The following is a 23710-nucleotide window of genomic DNA, read 5'->3' as shown; positions in this document are numbered from 1 at the left end:
ATCATTTCAACATGTAAATGACAGTTGTCAGGGCATATAACCATTGTTCTGTTGATTTTTACAAAGCAAGACTCAGTGGCATAGCCGCCAGAGCTGGAAAAAGAAACGTTTAAAACGAATCGTGACCTTAACATTGAAAGTCAAATTGAATTATGGATTTGGCGAATCGTGACAGTGACACCCCTAATGCGGATCCTTTCTCTGCAATAGAATGGCCATGAAACATGTTGTCCCAGATATGACTAGTGTGATCCCCAGCTCTGGTTAAGCCTGAATACTGGCGCTGAATACTGACACACACACACACTGCAGAATCTGGGACCCAGTGCAACAGACTTGTTTTTTGGACGAAGCCAGTGTCCCCAGTGTGGATCAGCCTGGGACGGGGGTGGGTATGGGTGTGTGTGTGTGTGGGGAGGACAAAACATGTCTGCAGGCGTTCCCTACCCCCCCATAAACATACGTCCTCTTTCTCATTCATTAACATTTCATGAGGGGATCTTTGAGAAACGAGGGGAGAAAAATCCTAACGATTGGAAAGCCATGGTAGAGCAACATGAGCCACCCCTTCTCCTCCCCCCTCCAGAGTGCTGAGCATCGGGCTCCTCTGTCACACAGAACAGAGCACACTTTGGTTTCTGTCCCCATCTTCAAGGTTATTGATGGCATATGGTATGCTAGCTTCAGCCAAAATAACTACTTACCCTTCTGTTTCTGGCTTGTTTCATTTCAAGATTCAAGAGATTTATTCTACACTAGACATGCTGTGAAACACATTGATACCATAGTGAAGAAGATGGGGAGTGGTATCTCCATGGTGAGGAAATGTCTTTCTTATGTCCCTGTTGTCCCTACATACATTGTGGGACAGGTGGCGAAATCTTTAATTTTATGTCACCTGGATTATTGTGCACAAGTATGGTCCTCTGCATCCAAAGGTCAACTAAAGAAATTGCAACCTGCCCAAAACAGAGCTGCAAGGTTAGTCTTACATTGTTCCATGAGAACAAACACTTGTATCAGTATTATGCACCGTCAACTCTCATGGTTAACGGTAGAGAATAGGCTGGTTTTCAACACGGTAAACATTTTCAGGAACACTGTCTTTTTGTCTCAACCTGTTTTCTTATACAAACAAATTGTCAGATGCAGTCAGGTTCATTCATATTTTACTAGGTCAGCCGATGATGGACAGATTATGTTACCACGTCCAAAATCAAATGCTTTAAATAGAACGGTTGTTTATCGTGCCATCAATCATTGGAATAACTGCCCACTGAACATAAGTAATTTGAATAGCAAAGTGTCTCAAGTACCACTTACTTAAATATGTGAGCAAATACTGTTCACGTTTGGGAGTGGAAATACCTACTGTAGGAATGTATTATGTAATAATGAAATATTTACTCATGAATGTAATAACCTTTTCTGAAAATATTCTGATGTTTATAAAGATGTCTACAATGTTTTACTGTTTTTAGATTATCATTGTTAATTAAGTGAATTGTGATTGTCATATGTATCTCATGTATTGTTATGTTTTGTGTTGTCTTTCTGTGTGGACCCCAGGAAGACTAGCTCGCCACTTAGGTGGCAGCTAATGGGGATCCTTTTAAACAATAAACAATAAATGAAGGTGGCCATGCCCGCCATGATTTTGCAAAAAATACAAATAATAATAGAATAAAATAGAATAGATAATAAAATAGACATGATAAAAAGTACTAAGATAAAATACAATACAATGCTAAGCTTACGAATGAAAGGTAATGAGTCCTATACACTACTATACAATATACAGTACTATATAACTATACTAACTATACTATACAAAAACATAGTTATGTTTATTTTTTTGAAATAATTTTTTACCTGTAGTGTGTTTGAGAGTGCAGGATGTGGTGTGTTCATGTGTGCTTGTGTGTGGAGAGATCAGTGTTCTGATGGCCTGGGGGAAGAAGCTGAGTCTGAGTCTCTCTGTTCTTGCTGCATGTATGTGGAGGCGCTTGCCTGGCCGCATTTAGCTTGCTTCCTCTTGTTCTGACTTCGTCTTAGTGTTCTAGGCCAGTCGTTTAGCTTGCTTCCTCTTGTTCTGGCTTCGTCTTAGTGTTCTAGGCCAGTCGTTTAGCTTGCTTCCTCTTGTTCTGGCTTCGTCTTAGTGTTCTAGGCCAGTCGTTTAGCTTGCTTCCTCTTGTTCTGGCTTCGTCTTAGTGTTCTAGGCCAGTCGTTTAGCTTGCTTCCTCTTGTTCTGGCTTCGTCTTAGTGTTCTAGGCCAGTCGTTTAGCTTGCTTCCTCTTGTTCTGGCTCCGTCTTAGTGTTCTAGGCCAGTCGTTTAGCTTGCTTCCTCTTGTTCTGGCTTCGTCTTAGTGTTCTAGGCCAGTCGTTTAGCTCGCTTTCTATTGTTCTGGCTCCGTCTTAGTGTTCTAGGCCAGTCGTTTAGCTCGCTTCCTCTTGTTCTGGCTTCGTCTTAGTGTTCTAGGCCAGTCGTTTAGCTCGCTTCCTCTTGTTCTGGCTCCGTCTTAGTGTTCTAGGCCAGTCGTTTAGCTTGCTTCCTCTTGTTCTGGCTTCGTCTTAGTGTTCTAGGCCAGTCGTTTAGCTCGCTTTCTATTGTTCTGGCTCCGTCTTAGTGTTCTAGGCCAGTCGTTTAGCTTGCTTCCTCTTGTTCTGGCTCCGTCTTAGTGTTTTAGGCCAGTCGTTTAGCTTGCTTCCTCTTGTTCTGGCTTCGTCTTAGTGTTCTACGCCAGTCGTTTAGCTCGCTTCCTATTGTTCTGGCTTCGTCTTAGTGTTCTAGGCCAGTCGTTTAGCTCGCTTCCTCTTGTTCTGGCTTCGTCTTAGTGTTCTAGGCCAGTCGTTTAGCTCGCTTCCTCTTGTTCTGGCTCCGTCTTAGTGTTCTAGGCCAGTCGTTTAGCTCGCTTCCTCTTGTTCTGGCTCCGTCTTAGTGTTCTAGGCCAGTCGTTTAGCTCGCTTTCTCTTGTTCTGGCTCCGTCTTAGTGTTCTAGGCCAGTCGTTTAGCTTGCTTCCTCTTGTTCTGGCTTTGTCTTAGTGTTCTAGGCCAGTCGTTTAGCTTGCTTCCTCTTGTTATGGCTCCGTCTTAGTGTTCTAGGCCAGTCGTTTAGCTTGCTTCCTATTGTTCTGGCTCCGTCTTAGTGTTCTAGGCCAGTCGTTTAGCTCGCTTCCTCTTGTTCTGGCTTCGTCTTAGTGTTCTAGGCCAGTCGTTTAGCTCGCTTCCTCTTGTTCTGGCTCCGTCTTAGTGTTCTAGGCCAGTCGTTTAGCTTGCTTCCTCTTGTTCTGGCTTCGTCTTAGTGTTCTAGGCCAGTCGTTTAGCTCGCTTCCTCTTGTTATGGCTTCGTCTTAGTGTTCTAGGCCAGTCGTTTAGCTTGCTTCCTCTTGTTATGGCTTCGTCTTAGTGTTCTAGGCCAGTCGTTTAGCTTGCTTCCTCTTGTTATGGCTTCGTCTTAGTGTTCTAGGCCAGTCGTTTAGCTACTTCTTCTTGTTCTTGCTTCTCATCAAACTTTCTATCAGGGGACCCCGCATTTTCAGAGTAAATATTGTTCCAATCCCAAAACGAATTTGGCAGATTATTGTCTAGGCTTAGTGGGACACAAATGTATCCTATTCACACAATGCTTAGGTCGGGATACCTTTTTTCGGGAAACTGAACACGACGTAAGAGCAAAATGGACATTGTGTGTGAATAGGATAAATGTTTGTCCCACTATTCCACTACTTTGCCACTATGTCATGCTCAGGTTGGGATTCCTTTTCGGGAATCCCAACCCGAGTGCGATGTAAGAGCAAAACAGCCGACCGCGGTGCGAACGTGCCGTTTTTTCCCGCCGAGCGGTGCCTGTAGATCCAGACTGTACTGACATTTCAGCCCAGCGCTATCAGCCCGGGGGCCCAAAAGGTTAATTGGTTGGTTCTGTCAGGACGGCCGCCTCCTCGCCGCCTCTCTCCTCTGATCCGTGAAATGGAACGAGATGAAAGTAGCCGCCGTCACACTGCTGCCGTGGCGACAGCGAGACGAGATGCTGACTCACTTTCCTTCCTGGAAAACTTCTGAATCTTTCATTTTCAACCCTTTGTAGAAATCTGTGGCGTGTTTGCGTTTGCCTGTGGGACTCATCTCTCCTTGAGGATCTGTTCAGTATTTTAAATCCATTCACACCTTTCATGTTTAACACCTCTTTTTGGCGAAGTGGATGAGAAACCCTGCCGCACTTCTCCCTGGGTCGAGGAGGGCAGTGCCCGTGATGTCAGACTTGGCGGTGGTGAATCAGGAGTGTGGGGCTGGACATGGTTGCTATGGGAAGGAGGTGTGTGTCTGTGTGTGAGAGACTGTCTGTGACCGTGTGTGTATACATTTGAATGCAATGTGTCTGTTCCATATACTGTTCATGTGCTTGTATCTGTGCATGTATGTATGTTTGTGTATTTCCATACGTGCATGTGTGTGGTGTGCATGGTTGTGTATGTACATGTGCTCACATTTCTGCCTATATGTGTGTGTATGATTCTGTGTGGGTGGGTGGGTGCATGGAGATGAGACCAGGGTGGGTGTGATGATGGGGGGGTGGGGGTGTAGTGTGATCGGCCAAATATAGGTTAATCTGGTCATATGGACACAACCACCACCACCGCACGATTTTGGGAAATAATCTAATTGCAATTTTTCTGACAGATATTGCGATTGCGATTAAATTTGCGATTATATAGCCCCACAGAGGTTTATTGTAAAATGCGGCTTGCATCTGGCCTACGCGATGGGTCTGTTCGGGACACCGAGCCTGAAAATGTTTCTTTTTGCCTGGGAATCGATACCGGTACCCAACGGTACCTTTTTTTCTGTACTTTACCCTCTCTGAAGTCTAAACTTCACTTCCTGGAGGAAAAAAATTATAATAAATACAATAAAAATTGCTTTTTTATTTTATTTGCTAATTGCATCATTTAAAATCGCGATTTAGATTTATAATCGATTAATCGTTCAGCCCTACATCAGACGTCCTGAAGCAGCATTGGGGTGGCAGTAGGGTAGAGAGAGAGAGAGAGAGAGAGATGCATTTGATTTTCTTGGACAGGAAAGGATAGTGAATGCAGAGAAGTGAGTGTGTGAGAGAGAGACAAAAGATGAGCGGGTTGAGGGAGAGGGAGAGGGAGAGAGGGAACAAAAGATGAGAGGGTTGGAGAGAGAGAGAGAGAGAGAGTATGAAACAGTGGGTGGGCATATTTGTTGCTGGGCTTGTTTCCATCATCAAACGCTCCTCAGCTCAACCACGTGATTGGCTTGTCACCATGGTCACCAAGAATCCCCACCCCACCCCTCCACTGACCCCCCACCCGACCACCCCCATCTCTCACCAGTGTTAACTTTCCTCGCTAATTCAATTACATGGTCCTGTTACATAACCTAGTTATGGGGGAAATATACACATGCTGAGACGGGGCTTTCAATAAGGTCGCCTGGGTATGGCTGAACATGGGGTGGCTGAACATGGCGTGGCTGAACATGGCGTGGCTGAACTAGGGATGGGTACCGTTCACATTTGAACCGATACGGTACCCAACGGTACCTTTTTTCGGTACTTTAGTCTCAAAATGTGTTATCTACCTACCTCAGTTGTGAAAAAAATATCCAAACTTCAAATAACCACACCTTCGACCGTTTTCGGCTTGCCATTGCCCCGACTGCTTTGTTGTTGAATCAAGTCAAATCCTAGGTAAGCGTATATTGTGCGTGTGAACGTTGACATGAAAAGAAAAAAGTTAAATTTTTCTTTTTTTACAGTACCGACAACGGTATCTCACGTGAATCGATACTCGGTAGTACCGACGTGTTTCAGTAAGTACCTTTTAAAAGTACCGAATTCGGTACCCATCCCTAGGCTGAACATGAGGTGGCCTTTAGAAGCCACAGATGCAGTGATGACAGCACATGTCACAACACACTCTCTGTGGCTCCTTCTTCCTGGACAAACAAACTGCTCCTGTCTCTGTTGACGGATCATTTTAACGCATGTAAACATGGGTTTGTGTTTGTGAGAAAGTGTCCTTCTGTTTGTTTGCACGGCTGCGTGATGTACAGTATCAGCCACCACACCGGTCCCATGAGCAACCTTCCCTGGGCTGATCTATCCAATGACCAATCGGCAAACATACATTATCGGTTGATAATTTATTTATCAAATTTTTTTTGCCGTGAGTGAAATCGGGCAGATGTAATGACATAGTGATGATTATTTCTCTGTCCAAGTTCAAGTTTCTTTATTAGTTGTCATACAGAAGTACAGAATACTTTTATACAAAATGCTTCTTTCTGTTACGCTCCAGAGACTGTGCTAGACAAAAATAGATAAGTATAATAAAATAAAATAAGTATAGCAAGTATAAAATAGAAGTCACGTACGTAGGCACAAGTGTTCAGTATACATATGTACAATGTTCAATGCAGTAGAAGTAACTGTTACCATACTATACAATATACTAATATACAATATACTATATAGTGCAAAGCAGAAATGGGATGAGGTACAATTTACAGTAAGGTGTAATGAGGTATGGGTTGTAGTGCAAATTCTTTACCAATCAATATAAAGTGTGTTTAGGTGTTCTAAAGTGTGTAACGTGGGTGCTGCAGTGAGTTGTTTGTTTAAAGTGAGTGTGTGTGCTGTGAGTGCATTTGATGGTTGTTACATAGTGTTATTGTTCGTTGAGCATCCTGATGGCCTGGGAGCTGAAACTGAAACTGAAATATTTTACATGTGTCTTTTATCACTTTCACTATGCGTGAAGTTGGATTACCGCTAGAACTTTTTTCTTTAAGTGCAGACCGCATCTTATTCATACTGGTACATATTGGTGGTTATTGGCCATAAGAGAAGATTTATTATTGGTTATTGGTAAACATTTCTTATCGGTGCATCGCTACTTGCTTTAGTGGTGTGTGTTAGTGCTCTGCAAGATGCCATACATTCATCCTCAGGGTATTGTGAGATAAAGTGTGTGTGTGTGTGTGTGTGTCAGTGCCCTTGGGTACTAGCATCTGTCAGCATGTGTAAATGTTAAGGCAAGGTGACTGAGGCATTACAGCACTGACCCAGAGTAAGAGTGAAACAGGAAGGAAGGAAGGACGGATGAATCCAAAGTGGGCATGTCTGATGTTTTCTTGTGTGTGTGTGTGTGTTGCCATGTGTGCAGCATGCAGAAGAAACCCCTCCCCCTCATGCTACTTTCCTCATGGTCAGATCTGACAGAGAGAGAGAGACAGACAGAGACCCCTGCCCTCCCTCTCTTCAACACCTCCCATCCTCTCTCCCTCCAACCCTCTGCACAACCCGAGGGAGACACCTAGTGGATGTAAACCGCAACTACACCAGGGCCTCGGGGCTAGTGCACTCACCCTGACCCGCCTCGCTTCTCTTCTTTTCACCTAGAATTATTTACGGTTTAATTTACGCCTCTGAGGCAGTCGTTCCACTGATTGTATACTGGTACACAGGGACGGGGAGGGGGGGCACGGGTTGGAATGAGCGGAGGAGGCGACAGAGGAACATGGAGGTGGTGAAGGAGGAGCAGAACAGGTCGGGGGGGGGGGGGGGTACACACAGGAGCAGTGGTGAACAAGAGTCACGCATTCCCAACGTGCCGATAAATATGACAGGTTGCGGTGGGGGGGGGGGTGTATGTTCTGTCTCAGTGTCTCTCCCAAACGAAACCTCAGTGGGGTCCATTAACTCAGCCAAGGCTCATCACTCGCCCCTCTTTGCTCCGCTCGTCTCCTCTACACCCCCCCCTGGGTTCTCCCCTTCCACCTTCAAATACTCAATTAAACCCCTTCCCTAAGATGAATTAATCATTAATTTCCACCGTGGTTGTGCCCCGACTGTACGCAGGCTGCATAATGCATTCTAATGCGGCGGTTGGAGATTCTGTTCTGTACCACTGCTGGCCTGGAGTCTGCTGCTCATTTATCAAGCCGTGGCAGACCAGCATCTACCGCTGCCGCTGTTGCTGCTAGGAGTACTCTGTATTCAACAGCATCTCTCTCTCTCTCTCTTGCTCTCTCGTGTCTGTTCTCTCTCTCTCTCGTCTCTGTTTCTCTCTCATGTGCTCACTTTCGTGCTTTCTCTCTCTCGCTCTGTCTCTCTCACTTTCTCTTGCACTCCATATCTCCCCACACCTCATCCCCCTATTTCTCTGTCTCTCTTTCTCTGTCTGTCTGTCTGTCTCTCACTCTTTCCCTCTTTCACTCCATCTCTCTCCCCATCACTCCTTCCATATCACCACATCTCTCTCTCTTTTTCTCTCTTCCATTCACACCTCCCTCCCCCCAGTTAAAAAGTGGTGGCCCCTCAGGTCCCGCTCTAATTACCTGTCAAAGACCCCCAGTCTCACTGATCCTTACTACTGAGGCCTCTGCCACATCTCATTCACTTCATATGCAAGCTAACGTTAGCCAGTAGAACTCTCATCTCATTCACTTCATATGCAAGCTAACGTTAGCCAGTAGGACTCTCATCTCATTCACTTGTATGCAAGCTAACGTTAGCCAGTAGGACTCTCATCTCATTCACTTGTATGCAAGCTAACGTTAGCCAGTAGGACTCTCATCTCATTCACTTGTATGCAAGCTAACGTTAGCCAGTAGGACTCTCATCTCATTCATTTTGTATGCAAGCTAACGTTAGCCAGTAGGACTCTCATCTCATTCATTTTGTATGCAAGCTAACGTTAGCCAGTAGGACTCTCATCTCATTCATTTTGTATGCAAGCTAACGTTAGCCAGTAGGACTCTCATCTCATTCACTTGTATGCAAGCTAACGTTAGCCAGTAGGACTCATCTCATTCACTTTATATGCAAGCTAACGTTAGCCAGTAGGACTCTCATCTCATTCATTTTGTATGCAAGCTAACGTTAGCCAGTAGGACTCATCTCATTCACTTGTATGCAAGCTAAAGTTAGCCAGTAGGACTCTCATCTCATTCACTTTATATGCAAGCTAACGTTAGCCAGTAGGACTCTCATCTCATTCACTTTGTATGCAAGCTAACGTTAGCCAGTAGGACTCTCATCTCATTCACTTTGTATGCAAGCTAACGTTAGCCAGGGCCCAGGAGGAGCCAGATTTCCTTCACTTCGTCATCCTTGGTTACTGTGGGTGGGACTGAATAGAAGCAAGAGGAGTTTTTTCTTCTTCTTCTTCTATTCCATGAGAGTTGTCCATCTTATCTGTGTGTTTGGCCTAGTGGGAGACTGAGAGAGATCAGTTGCCCTGGCTGTTGTCACCAGAGGGCATGGGGAGGCTTTTAAACCCACTGAGCCCAGAGGAAGGAGTCTGAGCCGGTTTACCCACACGCAGCAAGGCCTCCTGAATGATGGATGTGGGTTCATGAAACGTGTCTCTCTCTCTCTCCCCCCAAGGCTGGACGATATGAAATAAATGCACATCTCGATCATCATCTGAAAGTGGTTACCAATGGTTACAGGCAGCCATGTTTGAAGAAAAGAGAACTACACAAACATTCCGCGTGGGGCCTCTATGACCGTTTCATCACATTGAACCGCATAATCGTGTTTGCTAAGCGTGATACATCAAACCAAAACTCTTATTTTCACAATAGCATTCCCCCGGACAAAGATTAGACTACAGACACGATAATGGATTTTGCATATCTTTTCGCGACCCCCTCGAAATAAATCCGGCGACGCCCCCGGGTTGAGAACCAGTGCGCTTAGAAGGCCATGGAAGAGTGTGGGACCGAGTTCTCCAGAGATGGATATGTTGTTCTCACGTCGGCACACCGAGTCCGTCCCTCCAGTGTAGTAGCTGGTAAATATAGAGCCGTGGGTGCTTCCCATAACAGCTAGTTGATCTGTCAGCACCCCGCTCGGCTCCCAGGATGATCCTACCACACACACACACACACACACACACACACACACACACACACACCCTATGTGTCTGACGTGAACACATTTGGGGCGCGCACACATGCCACAGGACAGGGAACGACACGCACGACACACGTGTACAAGCACATGTAGAAACTGGCATGCACATAGGCATACACGTGCACACACACACCCACTTGTGGGTTGTGTGGGTTTATCTGTGACAGCGGAAGCTCTGGGGAGGGCCTTCTCATTTCCTGTTTTTTGTGTGTGTGTGTGTGTGTCTGGGGAGGTAGAGAGAGATTCTGTTCCCCCTCTGGCTCTGACCAGACTGTGTCTATCTCAGGTTTCCTCTTACTGCCTGGCAGTCGGATGGATCGACAGCAGACAGAGTGACAGACGGACCTAGTTAAGAGAGAGTAGACGTGACGGATGAACCGAGGGCCAGAGAGGTGAAGCCGGAGGCGCCAGCCCGGGTCCCATTGAGCTTAACATCATGCTGCGTACGCTCAGTGTATTCAGAGGTTATCGGAGATCAGAGGAGGATGACGATGACGTGTTTGTACGCAGTCCTCCTGGGTCCAAGGTAGGGCGGAATAATACATATGTTACGGTAGATGTGGCGAAATGCGGCTACTTTGCACCGGAACATGTGCACATTCCTCGTCAGGCCAGTAATCTGTTGATAAGGTCTGTTGATAATCTGATTAAATTCTTCTTCTCTATAGAGTGTGATATAGAAAATACATGTGGTCTCAAAACTTAAACATTTAGATTTATTATTTGGATTCCTGAATTTCTTTTATTTGACAGGTTTGAGCAATGTTATTGAAATATCAAAATATAAAAGAAGGCAATATCTAAACCACAAAGACCACGATATGCGCCTCCCAAAGCCCTATAAATATTACGAGGATGTTGTGTACTCTCCAGTGTACAGTCAGCTACTGAAAGCGTTTCGGACCAAAGTGTATCTAACTAGACTTTTACAGGAAGCTATATAGCAGCAGCCACATAGCAACTCTGGCCAAACAATTGCAACATGAAATGGTGAAGCTCGGACTCACTTAAAAGCGGGAACTTTCACGTGACACCGTGCTGTGCCCAGATTGCGGGATCGGGTTCGAATCGCAGTGGGTTCTAATGGACCACTTTGCGTCAAATCACATGGGATGCTTTCAGAAAAAAAGTAACCCCTTGTAAAGACCTCCGATCTCTTGATGTTAGTCTTTCAAAATTTGATTAGATTGGATTCAAATGTATTGTCATTATACAAGTACAGTACAACAAAAATAAGTTTGGCATCCAACCAGAGTGCAAATGTAACAGCAAAGTGCAATAGTAATATACAATGTACAGGTGATTGAACTGTGTATAAAATATATAAATTACTACTACTGGGTGTAGTGCTAATCAGATTGCACTACACAGCCTTGTTCCTGATGTGTACTGTGCCGCAATGCATTCTGTCTTCTTTGTGAAGGGAGAGCGTGCCGTGTCCTGCTTTGAGTTTGTTGTTTGTCTCAGTTTTTATGTAGCAGCGACGGTTTGTCTCCCCTGTTTTATAACGGATCTCTGGCAGGGATACAGTAATAGCTACTTCTGTTTTTTGACTGGTGCTACAGTATATAGGACCAAAAAAGGGTTCCCCTATGATTCATTCATTCATTCACTCATTCTTTACGAGCCAAATAACCACTTTTAGTGCTATTTAGTACCATTTTTGTTCAGAGTGATAGACTAGCCATTTACAGGTCATTCTGAGAGCCTAAACCCCCCCCCCCTAGCCTCCAGACAGATTGCACTGTGGTGCTTCCGTCCATACATTTGTACATGTCGGTACGTAGTACTCTCTCTCCCATTAAGGACACTTCATCACTTTATCCCGGTATTAAATTAACTGAATATGATGAAGATGGGAGCAACATGCCCTGCTGTCTCAAATGACTGGTGTCTTGTTGGGTATGTATTTCTTCAGCAGACCTAGTGTAATGCCTTTATTGCATGGGGTAGTACAATTTATGCATGCTACACACTGTCCAAATTGCGCGTTACTGTCATATTACGGTCTAAATTAGACCCGGAGATGTTGACCTCAGGGAAATTTCAGGGTCTCTTTTGTAGTTTAACTTGGACTCAAATTGGACGTTGCGGCCTGTTAATTATTGCTCCGACGAATGCCATGTGGTTTGTGGCCCGAGTGGAATTTAAATGGAGTTGACCCCCAAACTCCAGGCAACGAATCTGCATGTACATGCACTTCATCAATACTGATTATTCCCTAAACACCCAATTAAACTACGGCATTGCCTGCTCATTGTTTGGGCCTTTTGACGGGACGGATTCGAACCAGAGTTTGGCCGAATCCTCGTCGCTTCAGCCGTTTTCGTGTACCAGCTGGTAGGATCCGGTGCTTATCTTTTTAGGCTGAAGGTAGAGAAACCACCGGATAAACCTTAAAACAAGACCAGCGGGGGGACCCTGGCTGCATTTTCAGGATATTAAATCGTTCTTCTTTTTTGGGGGGGAAATATTCCTGTTGTTCCAAGAACGGCAGGAAGCCCCATCTGTTTCCATGGTCTCTTTGTGTCCGTCTGTCCTGCGTTTTTAATCCCTGTCCCCCCCCCCCTCCCCCCTCCCTCCTGGACACATTCCCCCCCACATTCCTCACCTGTCAGAGAACACGAGCGGCCGCACCAAATATTTGCTCTCAATAAACAGAGAGAGCAGCAGCAGCGATGTGAGGCTGCTGGCGTTGTTCCCTACAGCTGATTCTGTTTTGGTTAGCCAGTTGCCAGTTGCCAGTTCAGTGTTCTGTTCCGTTACCGACAATGTTTGGTACTGAACCTGGTCCAAAGGGGACGACAATAAATCTGGCATCGTCTCCTCCGCCTGGAGTCCTCGCAGTCGAGCAGAATCCCAAATATTATTCTGCTGCACGTTGAATGTTCCGAGCAGTCGTCATGGAAATAAAATTCTCGGGCTATTGTTGAGTGACCTTCTTTTCTTGTGATCAATTTTCTATTGGCATTCAAATAAGATGTAGGTACAGTATGTGGTTATACAATCACTTGGTGAGGGAGAGAGGACAAGCATGAGCTCACAAAACACACTACATCATACTGGAGACGCCCCCCTCCCTGACTGTACACTGACTGCAGACCAGCCCAACGCCGTCACTGTATCGACCCGGCACCCGACACAGCACGCCAAGATACTATAGCCCACGCCAACCGACACGCGCCAAGTGGCACCGGGCAAGATACTGCCACAAAGCCCGACAGATATATTGTTAGTATCTCTAGCTACCTTTTCTAATGTTTTAAGTCATCTGTCGGGCCTTATGACACTGCCACGCCGCTCAGCGCATGCCGGCCGACATCAGCCGCCACAACACACCACGTCGGTGTATGACGCTAGTCTATGACAGTGTACCGCCAGGCAAAGCACCACCCATCATCCCACACTTAAGACTATCAACTGAACCATCCCTCTACCCTGAATCAACATAAACAGATGGTTGAGTGACCCTCCGATAGTGCCAACCCCAACGTCACTCACACACGCACGCTCACTCACTCACTCACTCACTCACTCACTCACTCACTCACTCACTCACTCACTCACTCACTCACTCACTCACTCACTCACTCACTCACTCACTCACTCACTCACTCACTCACTCACTCACTCACTCACTCAATTTAAATGCATAGCCCATCATACTATTTATTCAACAAAGATCACAGCCTATACCAGTGGACTCCCGATGTGCAACGATGTGTTGTGAAATGAGTCGATAGCCCCTAGCCTTTCACTGCTGGTACTATGGCATCACGCTTTGAACTCTCATCACAAAGGATCTTAATTTATTCAATACCCATCTCCAGATTCTGCATTTTAATGTAACGTATTGATCGCTCCCTTCCCATGACCCACGTCCCCGCCGGGGGTGTTCGATGGACACTTGACATGTCAGTGGGAGTGGCCGGTCAAAAGGTTGCCTCTCTCTCCCTGCACTTCCTCTTTCTGCCTCCTCCTCGCTTCTCCTTGCTGTGTACACTATCAGGGGGGTGTAATGATCTCCACACAGAATGGCAAATTTTTTAAGATTTACATTATGTATGGAAATGTATCAACTTTATAGAGACTATTATCCTTCTCTCGTTCTCTTCCCTATAGGTCTCATTTATCATCTAAACTAGGCATCCTGTCTGCATCCTATCAGCATAGTGCGGGAGGGGGGAGGGGAGTACACACACACACACAAACCAATCTTTGTTATATATATATGTATATGTATATATAGATATAGACATGAAATATATAATTTGAGTTCTGTATTGAATACATTTTAACACAAACAATTGAAAATCTAATTTAATCCACATTGTATTGAATCTGAAAATGTGTGGATTGTTACAGCGCTCGTCTTTATCCAGACTCATTTACAACACATTTACAGTGACTTGCCGTTCAATTGTGGATGATATTCGCTGATGCTTCTACCGGACCCTTACTTTGAAAGGCTTGATGCACACAGCAATGCTCTAATTCATAAACTGTCTCCTGTCTGTGGTCTCTGTACACGGATAGTGTGATACAATAGTACACATTTCTATGAAATTTACGCTGCAGCCTGTTTGGGGACTTGATAAGAATCAGATGGGTATGTGTGGGTTTTGAAATATCTGCTTACCACATGTATTTCATCAGCTGTTCCATCCTGTTTCTCCATCCTGCCGTGCAGACTGCAGAACAAACTGCTCCTCTCTTCTCCTCTCCATGTCCTGTTGCTCCTCTCAAACTCCCAGAAGGCTGTGTTTATGTACTGCAGGTGTATTAAGCTGTGCGTTTGTTTGTGTGTCAAACTTGTTTGTCTAGGCCTGACATCCCCTACTGGTCAAATGTGACATCATGTACTGGTCAGCTGTGATATAATTTACTGGTCAACTGTGGCACTGTGTATTGGTCAAACTGACATCATGTAGTGGTCAACTGTGACATCCTGTAGTGGTCAACTGACATCTTGTATTTGTCAACTCATTGTGACATCATGTACTGGTCAACTGACATCATGTATTGGTCAACTGTGACATCATGTATTGGTCAACTGTGACATCATGTATTGGTCAACTGACATCATGTATTGGTCAATTGTGACATCATGTACTGGTCAACTGTGACATCATGTATTGGTCAACTGTGACATCCTGTATTGGTCAACTGTGACATCATGTATTGGTCAACTGTGACATCCTGTATTGGTCAACTGTGACATCATGTACTGGTCAATTGAACCGTGACATCATGTATTGGTCAACTGTGACATAATATACTGGTCAACCGTGACATCATGTATTGGTCAACCGTAGGGCTGACCTTCGAATATTTTTTTGGAATTCGCAGCTTCGGGGCCGAGATTCTATTTTAATTCGAAGCTTTGAGATAAATAAAAAAAATTATATAAAAAGAAAAAGAATACATTTAAATATTTTTTTTTATGTTGTGGGACTTGTACATCACTTTGTTCAACTTTGTCAGTGCTGTAAAGTTTAAACCTTTTTAAATCTTAGACAAAACACTTTGCTTTGATGAAATATTGTAAGCAGTCATTTGAGGCTTTATAAAAACAGCACAATGAACACAAATCTGTCAGTGCCGAGTCCGACCTCATCTTAAATAACAAACAGCATTCTTGTTGTAGTTAACAAAGAGAAGCAGTTGATTTTTTTTTTTTTTTTATCTAATTTTATTTTCATATTCGAATCCCATGCCCATCGAACAAAGCTTCGAAGTATTTAAGACAGCCCTAGTCAACTGTGACATCCTGTACTGGTCAACTGTGTACTGCAACCAATATGTCAGTTGATCACATTTCACTAATTACCCAGTATGTCATTGGTGTTGGCGTGTTTGTGCTGGGCTGCTAAATACTGTGCATGCAATTACCTCACGGAATTGAGACTATGTTGAACTCCATATACAATATGTTCTGGTAATCTTAACGTCTCTCCTCTCTCTCTCCAGACGACGTCACCCACGGGTCAGGGCCGGTCCGAGTCTCCGGTCTACACCAACCTCCAGGAGTTGAAGATCTCCCAGTCCAGCCTGCCTCCCGTTCCCTCCAGCTCCCCGCTCCACATCCTGGGGGACTGGGAGACCCACAAGGACCTTAGCGGTAGGCACTTCTACTACAACCGGGCCAGCGGCGAGCGCACCTGGAAGCCGCCTCGCGCCCGCGACGCCAGCGGCAGCACCAGCAGCAGCCGGGCGGACTCCCACAGCACGGCAGAGACCGAGGTGAGAGGCGCGCCGACAACTGTCCCCGCGGGGTATTCAGTCGCCCTTCATCATTATCGTCATCGTCTTCACCTACAATCGCCTAGAGATGGGCCCGAACAATATTGTGTCTATATACTGTGACATTGCGGAAGATGCGATGTGAGGCATGGTTGAAATAGGCCCATCAGTCGATAAAAAAAAAAAAAAAAGTTTAGCTCCTTAAAGTAAAATAACAACTTGCTGTATTTTCTTAGTTTTTTTTTGTCGTGTCTCATATTTGGGAAAGATAGCCTCGTCTGACGAATAACAATATTTTGTCTTGGTTTCCTTTTTACACCTGTCACACTTAATTTCATAACTTTTGAATTCCATAACGTTTGGTCATATTGCAATTATATATATTATTTATTTACATATATAATTATAACTATAATTATATAACAACAAATAATATACCGGTAACAATAAAAATCACTATCAGATTATTGTCCAGACCTACCCAGAGACGTCTGGTCACCCATCACCGTTGTCCTCAAAGACTATAACATGGTTAGTTAGTTAGTTTGTCTCACCCAGGGGTTCTGTAGGGATCGTTGTGACCACGGGGTCTTTAAGTAAGCTGAGCTGCCTCTCCCTACTACTGTGTTGATGAACTACTTCTGTACATCATGGCAGCGGCAGGTTGTAAAGTGCTTGAAAGCATTCTTAACAAAAAGCAACTCTTCAGGGTTGGACAGCCGGAGCTGAGCGCCAGTGAATGCAGGCATTTTCTAAGTGGCAGATGAAATAGTACTTAAGTTGAGATATGTAACCCAGGAGGAAGGTTGAAGTTGTGTTGTGGTTACTGGAGGTGGGGAAACAAGAGCATGCTTCTCTGAAGTGGGGAAATCATGTTTCCTGGCCAGGTTGTAAAAGAGTTGCTTGCAAAGTTCTCATGGGTTGAAAATTGGATGGTGACCCCACACTGCCCCCACGTGGTGTTCTAGGTTAATGCAATTACATTAGAGACATTGGGGAAATTCAAATAGTAAACAACTATTTAATTCCAATTATTTAAGCATCATTTGATAAAATCGTACATATTGACCACATTTCAATTAAGTTTAACTTGAAATTATTTTAAAGGGAAATAATGACAATCAATTATATGCAATTACAACCATACACCTTACAATGAATTAATACATTACAATACACAATACTCTACTACAGGCTTTTCTCTGTCCTCGCTCCACAATGGTGGAAAGAACTTCCCACCACAGTCAGGACAGCCGAAACCCACCCAATTTTCCACCGTTGAGTAAAAACACACTTCTTCAATCAATATCTGAAATGAGGGGGGAAAATAAACACTAACCTTCATACCGTCTATGCACTCTGCTACTAAGGGCCCTTTCTCACTCACTGCTCTGTGTCGAATCAGACCTGGCTCGCATCAGAAAAGGGTGTGTCTGTCTGAGTGAGAACGCTGTCCCCCGTCCCCGCCCCCCGCTGATTCGTCCCCGGGGGCGCTGAACCTGGACCACTGAAATAGGTGGTCTCAGGCGCGCATCCGTGGTCGACCAGTAGATCAATGACATTCAATATAATGCATATAATCGATGCAGCAATGTTACTAGTAAAAGCTAACTAGCGTTTAGCCGTTAGCTTAGCGCTATCGTTAAAACGCTCAAAAGCGGACTCTACAACACCATCCATTCGTGATAAAATGGGGTGGGTTATATTGACAAGGCTTGACAACAGAGGTTCAAATATAACTTCATATTTATTGGCCATTTGTTCATTTTATATCAGCATCCAGAGTCCGCAGTCGTGTTAAGACATTCCTGTTTACATTTTTGGTCGACCAGTAGATCAATGACATTCAATATAATCGATGCGAGCAATGTTACTAGTAAAAGGTTAAGCTAACTAGCGTTAGCCGTTAGCTTAGCGTTATTGTTAACCCTGCAAAACGATCAAAAGCGGACTCTACAACAGAGTTCCATTCGTGAGAAAAGGGGGGTGGGTTATATTGACATGGCTTGACAACAGAGGTTCAAATATAACTTCATATTTATTTGTTTCTTTATATCAGAATCCATTCTCCAGTCTCCGTGTTAACACTTCCTGTGTTTACATTTCGAGCGTGACATCATCGACTACGGCAAGCTTACAAGCTCAAAACGCAAACCGTAAACAAAACCCAGAGCGCACCCAGACTGAAGTGTGTACACAAACTAGAGGGGGGAGAGGGGGGGGGGGGGGGGGGGGGGGGAGTTCGCATCCAGATCTCGGAACGGGCAGAACGGAACGAAATAGAAACGAATAGGGTGAGTGAGAAAGGGCCCTAAGGAATCTACCTTGCCTATAATTTCTACCTACTATGCTAATATGTCTATACTACTATGCACTCAAGACTGTAGCACTCAAGGTTAACATGGTTTGACGAACAATGTTACTTACCCTTAGTTGCCAGAGTTGTATCCTTCCTGCTGACTCGTACAGAACTTGTAAGTCGCTTTGGATAAAAGCGTCAGCTAAATGTAAATTAATTAATTAATTTAAATTGATAATTTTCACAAATCAATGCAATTGGATTGTAGCATTCATATCATCACAAAGCATACATTTATTTGATACCCTTGATATACCTTATTTGAACAGTTTCTCCTCTCCCTTTCTCTCCTCCCTTTCTCCTCTCCTCTCCTCCCCACCCTCTCCTCCCCTCTCCTCTCCTCCCTCCTCTCCTCTCTCTCTCCTCTCTCTCTCCTCCCTCCTCTCCTCCTCTCCTCTCCTCTCCTCTCCTCTCCTCTCCTCTCCTCTCCTCTCCTCTCCTCTCCTCTCCTCTCCTCCTCCAGCCGTTGTCTTCAGAGGACAACTGCCACAGCACTCACTCCAGTCAGTCAGACAGTCAGTACGGCTCTCCCCCCAGAGGCTGGTCTGAGGAGCTGGATGAGCACGGACACACCCTCTACATCTCTGAATACACACATGAGAAGGTACTGCTGTCAGATCAGCCCACGTCTCACCCAGTGTTGTAGGCTGAAAGCTAGCTATTGAAAATATGAATGTGATTTGTAAAACTAAAATAGAAAATTATGTGCTGAATAGAGGTTCACGTGACGCGCTACTTACTATATGTATGTGTTGTGTCTGTCCACAATGTTTGTTGACTTGTTATCTCCCCCCCCCCCCCTTATGTAAAGCGACCTTGGGTCCTCTGAAAGGCGCTATATAAAACGAAGTATTATTATTATTATTATTACTTTATTTCCCAAAAGTCTAAATACATCCGCTAATATTACGTTTGTGAAATCTGAAACCTTAATTCAGTAGCAACAATCGATATTAAGAGTGATCAAATTTCACAGTTTATATTAGTTGATTACCTTTGTGTTTTGGGGGAGATTGACTTATAAGAGTCCTCCACATGTATTATCTTACCTTGTGTTTACTTCTGCAAATTTCATCCACATCTGAGCTTCTGTTTGTCCCCTCTATACCGCCTGCACCTACAGGGGTCCACAGTTGAGTTGGTCTGTATGTGAGTTTTGAGGCTACACTGAACGCTGGCCGGTGTGTGTCTTGTGTTTACAGTGGATAAAACATGTGGACGAGCAGGGGAGGCCTTACTACTACAGTGCTGATGGCTCCAGGTCAGAATGGGAACTGCCCAAGGTAAGGCTACACCACACTATAGGTTGTCCAGTTTAGTCTCAACTAAATCAGTGGAATTATCTTAATAGAGGCAAAGCACCGCATAGACCAGCAGTGTCACTATTGCCTTGTCTCCATTAGCTATGTTTAGCCTGGCTGGGGCTAGCCATGGTCTAGTAGGGTTTGGTTGGGTTTGTGTCTCCATTGAGTTTCTTGTAAACTCCTTTCCAAAATACATGTGGAGGCAGCCTGTCACATCTTTTCACCTGCCAGCGCGGACTCTCATTGGCGAGGTGTAACGTGTGGGAGGCTCACACTGCCCGCCATTTCCTGTCTTTGCTGTGCAGGCGCCCTGACCAACCTGTAGGAGTCGCTGTTTACAACGACCAGACTACCACCCATCGACTCCTCTCCCGCTGACTCTGCCAATCGAGTCAGTATGACGGCCGGCCCAAGCCGGAGGCAACGCTGACAGCCGGATTCGAGACCGGTGTCTCTTGCGTTGGTGACGAGCGCAATGTCCGCTGCGCCACCCAGCCGCCTAATTGTCTGTTTTATTGAAGTCTGCGCCGCAGTAGTTTGTTTATACAGACGTATGATATTTAGACATGGTTCTCAACATGTATGGAAGTGAATGAGGGGTCTGACACCTGGGAGGAATGGTGCCGACAACATGGACAGTGGTCACTAGCTTACTTGTCGATGCACTCACACAGAGGTAAGACTGATGATTTTTGACAAGTTCTACTAAAGCAAAATATCCCTTTTAAGCCTCGTCTGGGTAATTTAAGTAGGTGGGTTATGTGTGCTCAGATCTTGGAGGCGGGGCTATTTGTGTCTGTCTGTCCCCCCTAATCTGATTAGTTTAGAGCACATCAGAATATACCTGTCTGGTCCTCTGTGTGAATGGAACAGTGTAGTTCAGACATGGTACAGAAGCTGGCCGCTTTAGTGGACCTTAGTGGCGACTTCACTACATCATTCTGGGAATGTAAGAGGGGGTCTCACTTAGGGCTGGGCGATATGACGATATTATATAAATATCGGGTACAGTTCATTAACGATACACTTTTTCAACGTATCGTGGATATCGTGATGTTTTGCCCAAGAGGATTGTGTCGCGTCAATCTGTCCACACGTTACTCGTTCATATCTCAGCCTGTGCTGAGATATGCCCATTCCGCGGTCTGTTAATAAAGTTTTCAATCAGACAGATGTATGGAAAGGCTTTTATTATAACATTCGTTGTAGTAAAATCATTATGCCTCATTTAGTCATCCTGTGAAGCACTAGTCTCCTACTCGACGGCCGCGGGGAGCTAACGTTAGTAGCTTTGTTGATGTTCAGCACACAGGACATTCAGGAAGTCAAAAAATAATAACGCTTGACGATTGGTGCTAAGAACAGCAGGGCGGGTGCAAGCGGTGTGACGTCATTGGCAGACTCGACTGTCAATCAAAATGATTATTAGGGATGTCCGATATTATCGGCCGACCGATATTATCGGCCGATATCGGCAGTAAAATGTGATATCGGAAAATATCGGTATCGGTTTAAAAACAAAAAAAAACAATAACAATATTTGTTATATATATATCCAGTGAAATTATTAGTTACCTGAAATTATTCAGTTTTTTGGACGGGGAAACCCTGCATATATCGGTATCGGTTGATATCGGTATCGGAAATTAAGAGTTGGACAATATCGGAATATCGGTATCGGTAAAAAAGCCAATGAATGAATGAATGAAAACTGTATTAAAAGGTTGCAGAATGGGTACAATACAGTACAGGAGGATGAAGACCAGAAAAAGACTTTCGGCTTTTTTACATAAGGGTCCTCCATTTTCAATTCATCAAAACATTTAGAGACATACATATATACAGTAGTTTCATAAAAATGCTAAAATGCTATTTATTTATTTATTGATTGATTGATTTAAAACTTTAACATATTGCAGAATGGGTACAGTGCAGCTCAATACATACAATTGTTAAGGGGGTGCAGACCAGAGAAAGACTTTAGTCTTGTTTACATCAGGGTCCCCCATTTTCAATTCATCATATTTCATATCTAAATCATATAATATCTCATATGCAATATATAATCTAATAATCTAAATCTAATATAAAAATACTAAATGCATGGGTATTGTAACTGAGGGGTACAATTCCCTGACTGTATTGATAAGTATGGTATCATTAAACCACTACCGCTTTATGTACTTTAATTACTGGCCATACAGTACATGATATATAAATATAATGAACACTTCCCACAATGAACCGGTTCTACACAAAGTTGTCTTTAAGTATTTATTGCAGCAAAAGGTACATAATACTTCTCTATTATACTTTGAATGCACTTGTAAGGCAAAGGAATGTGCGTAGGCAAATCAACAATGAATGTCCATTCTCTGGTTACGCAGGAGGTAATTATACAACCTGAATCTTAGGGAATTATATCTATGGTACACTAGTAATATATAGCGGGAGATACTGGAAGGGTCCCCCTGGTTGTAAGCCAGCAGGGGTAGAGGATCTGTCGGTAGTAGAGAGTCTGGTCAACGATGACTAAGGAGACGGTGCAATAGCCTCTTGATCCACAGACGAATACAGCTGTTCTCCGTAGACTGTAGCTCCACAGTGAAGAAAGCTAGCCGGCCTCAGGCTCTCTGAGGCGCGGACTCGACTTGGCTCCTCACAGGGTAAATCCAACACGTGCAGGCGTCGGCGATTCTCCGCTCCATAAATCACAGGACCAAAACAAATATAATCCAGCCGCAAAGGGCTATGTAGTCGTCGGGTAGATTAATCCAGTGTACATGTCCACACGGTTCTCGTCTAGGTCTCCTCGGGTGAAAGCGCCATGAAAGCAGCCCAGCCTGGATAAGAACTCTAGCTGGTACGAGGAAGCGTTGGTGATGCTGGTCACTGTAGAACTTTAGCCGCACGATACACTATACACAAATAGACTATTACTGACTTAATAGAAATATGTCGCACTCGACGGTATAGCGCCAAACTCTGACAATTCAGTTATTAATTCGCATGCGGTCTCAATGCTCTATTCTGGGGCCAAACAGGCCATACTTCACCGCACGGAGTATCGTGGGTGAGGCTTCAACTTATTGGGTAACTCTTAGACTAAGCGCTTCTGTATTCACCTGCGCCATATTTATATGCACGGTGAACAAACTAGTGCCAACGACATTTCTGTCTCGTATCCCTGGGCAAGGCCGGGCATGCACAGACATGTCTTGACGGTGACTTTGAACCTGACTCCGGAGGCATGGCTCTGGCGCCTGTGGACCGCTGTCCAATAGGAGAATGAAATATTATGGTCTGTAGTAGGCTAAAGGGATATTCCGTGTATATGTACAAGGAATATACAAGGGATATCAAACGATATACAAATACTATGCAATATATCAATCAATAAATATATATATTCGGTTTAATCTGATCCTTTGTAACAGGTATTTTATTTTGTCTTTAATGTTAGCTTGCAAACTCAAATACTGTCTTGGTAAGCCTCATAATGAATTGTTTGGGGTAAAAAAGAAAAACATCGTGATGTGTATCGTGTATCGCCGAAAGTTCAGAAAATATCGTGATATCATATTTAGGCCATATCGCCCAGCCCTCTCACTCTCCAATTGTAACTCCCTCTACTTGCAATGATGACAGAAACATGTTCTTGATATTACTGATTGGATTTATTTCAATCCGAACCGAACCGATTTTAATCCGAACCGTGAGAACTGTGAACACATACATGAAATACAATAAATCACAGCTCAAACAATAACAACATACATCCATATTATCTCTACTTGTCTCTTAGTGGCACCTGTCTTTGCAATGTTGTTAACCAAATGAACTTAACCTAC

General features: G+C 44.3%; 1 protein-coding gene across 1 annotated transcript in view; it reads left to right on the top strand.

The window, feature by feature from the left end:
• Positions 1-23710, top strand: part of LOC311238186 (rho GTPase-activating protein 12-like) — a 100440-nt gene that overhangs the window by 54952 nt on the left and 21778 nt on the right. The window contains exons 3-5 of the mRNA XM_084326202.1: positions 15924-16196; positions 19019-19159; positions 19758-19838. Of these exons, the coding sequence (XP_084182328.1) occupies positions 15924-16196; positions 19019-19159; positions 19758-19838 (495 nt within the window). The remainder of the gene's footprint in view (positions 1-15923; positions 16197-19018; positions 19160-19757; positions 19839-23710) is intronic.

The sequence above is a fragment of the Notolepis coatsorum genome (assembly GCF_963971535.1).
Source record: "Notolepis coatsorum genome assembly, chromosome: 12".
Lineage (NCBI taxonomy): Eukaryota > Metazoa > Chordata > Actinopteri > Aulopiformes > Paralepididae > Notolepis > Notolepis coatsorum.
Note: the sequence above shows the minus strand (reverse complement) of the source record. Positions and strands in the feature narration are given on the sequence as shown.